This window comes from Vigna unguiculata, chromosome 9 (genome assembly GCF_004118075.2).
Source record: "Vigna unguiculata cultivar IT97K-499-35 chromosome 9, ASM411807v1, whole genome shotgun sequence".
In the NCBI taxonomy this organism is placed as follows: domain Eukaryota; kingdom Viridiplantae; phylum Streptophyta; class Magnoliopsida; order Fabales; family Fabaceae; genus Vigna; species Vigna unguiculata.
In genome coordinates this window covers 39,782,694-39,785,085 of record NC_040287.1, presented here as the reverse complement: position 1 = coordinate 39,785,085, position 2,392 = coordinate 39,782,694, and the positions used below count along the sequence as shown (strand labels likewise).

At 47.6% G+C, this 2,392-nt stretch overlaps 1 protein-coding gene across 1 annotated transcript; it reads left to right on the top strand.

Moving 5' to 3' along the window:
- The first annotated feature begins 811 nt into the window (after nt 1-811).
- On the top strand, nt 812-2,101 carry LOC114163721. The gene has a single exon (XM_028048016.1). The coding sequence runs from the start codon at nt 812-814 to the stop codon at nt 2,099-2,101; it is 1,290 nt and encodes a 429-aa protein (XP_027903817.1).
- The last annotated feature ends 291 nt before the right edge of the window (nt 2,102-2,392 follow it).

The window sequence follows — 2,392 nt, the reverse complement described above, 5'->3', positions numbered from 1 at the left end:
ATTCTTTGTCATCGCCTGAACATCAACCCACGGGTAAAACCGCGAGTTCAAAGACGCAGGAGGCTCAACGATGAAAAAGGAAAAGTTGCGACAGAGGAGATAAAAAAATTGAAGGAAGCCGAGCATATCAGAGAAATACAATACCCGGATTGGCTGGCCAATGTAGTCATGGTAAAGAAGGCTAATGGAAAGTGGAGGATGTGTGTCGACTTCACCAACCTGAACCTGGCATGCCCAAAAGATTCCTACCCCTTGCCAAACATAGATGTCCTCGTAGACCGTGTCTCCGGGTGTGGCTTGTTGAGCTTCATGGATGCATATTCAGGGTACAACCAAATTCGCATGCATCCGGAAGACGAAGACAAAACCGCTTTCATGGGAGTAAAGGCGAATTTTTGCTACCGAGTGATGCCCTTTGGTCTTAAAAATGCAGGGGCCACTTATCAAAGAATGATGGATAGGATACTACAACCTCTATTAGGGCGGAACATAGAATCCTATGTAGACGATATGGTGGTTACTTCCGCAGGAAACGAGGTCCACGCCCTCGACATTCAAGAACTCTTTGACACCATTAACAAATATCAGTTGAAGCTAAACCCTGAAAGTGCATATTTGGGGTTAGGGCAGGAAAGTTCTTGGGATTTATGTTGACAGAACGAGGTATCGAAGCTAACCCAGATAAATGCCAAGCGATCATCGACATGAGGAGTCCGAGCTGCATGAAAGAGGTTCAACAATTAACAGGGAGGATGGCAGCCCTGTCTAGGTTCCTTGCCCGGAGTGGAGACAAAGGCCATCCCTATTTCCAATGTCTGAAGAAGAACGAAAGGTTCCAGTGGACATCAGAATGCGAAGATTCTCTCACCCGGCTCAAAAATATCTGAGCCAACCACCAGTACTTAGTCGGCCAGAGAAAGGGAGACCTCTGCAGCTATACATCACAGTGACCGAGCATGCCATTAGTTCGGTGTTAGTACAAGACCGTGAAGACAAACAATACCCGGTCTATTTTGTAAGTCGATTGCTACATGGAGCGGAAAAACGATACCCAACTCTGGAGAAAGCGGCCCTGGCTGTGATCACCTCCGCCAGGAAACTTAGGCACTACTTCCAAAGCTTCAACATTCAGGTGAAGACTGACCTCCCTGTAAAGCAAATCCTTAAACGACCTGACATGACAGGACGTTTAGTGAAATGGGCCATAGAATTGGCAGAATACGACATAACATACGAGCCGAGAGGACCAATTAAAGCTCAAGCATTGGTTGATTTCCTTGCTGAACTCACTTTGCCAACATCGTTAGACTCGGACAAAGTTCCCACCGGTTCAGCTCCTCCCGAGTGGATCCTATCCGTCGACAGCGCATCGAACCAGAAGGGAAGCGGAGCTGGAGTCGTCCTCGAGGGTCCAGGTGGGGTACTGATTGAGCAATCCCTCAGGTTTTCGTTCAAAGCCAGTAATAACAAGGCCGAATACGAAGCACTAATCGCAGGAATGCTGTTAGCTAGGGAGATCAGAGTGAAGAGGTTGTCAGCCCGGAGCGACTCACTACTAGTCACAGGTCAATACAGCGGAGAATTCTCGGCAAATGATCCGCAATTAGCCAAATACTTGGAGTACGTAAAGTTGTTGGCGAAAACTTTCGAAACCTTTCGTTTGGATCACGTTCCTCGACAAGATAATAGCAGAGCAGACCTCTTATCCAAGCTCGCCAGTTTTACTAAGCCCGGCCAGCACAAATCAGTGATCCGAGAAACATTAACCTCGCCCAGAGTAGATTCATCAAGCGAACTCAAAATAATGAGCTTAAGCGGGGTCTCCAACTCCGGGTCGTGGATAAATCCTATCAGGTCCTACCTAGCCGACGGCGTCCTACCTGCCAACTCAGATGAAGCTCAACGCGTGAAGAGAAACTCATCTCGCTACACCCTGGTAGACGGACACCTTTTTCGTTTCGGGTTCTCAAGACCTATACTGATGTGTGTAGAGAACACGGAAGCTCGGAGAATTATGTCCGAGTTACACGAGGGGATCTGCGGTAGTCACATCGGAGGAAGAGCCCTGATATTGAGAATTCTTCGAGCTGGCTACTTTTGACCGACTATGAGAAAAGATTGTATAGAATACGTCAAACACTGTGATCCCTGCCAAAGACAGGGTGACATTCACCGAGCTCCCCCTGAGATACTGCACTCCATACACCCACCATGGCCTTTCCACACTTGGGGGATAGATATCTTGGGACCTTTTCCCCTAGCGAAACGCCAGCTAAAATACCTCATCGTAGCCGTAGAATACCTGACGAAATGGATAGAAGCAGAACCAGTGGCCACCATAGCAGCATCTAAGGTAGAAAAATTTATATGGAAAAATCTTGTATGCCGATTC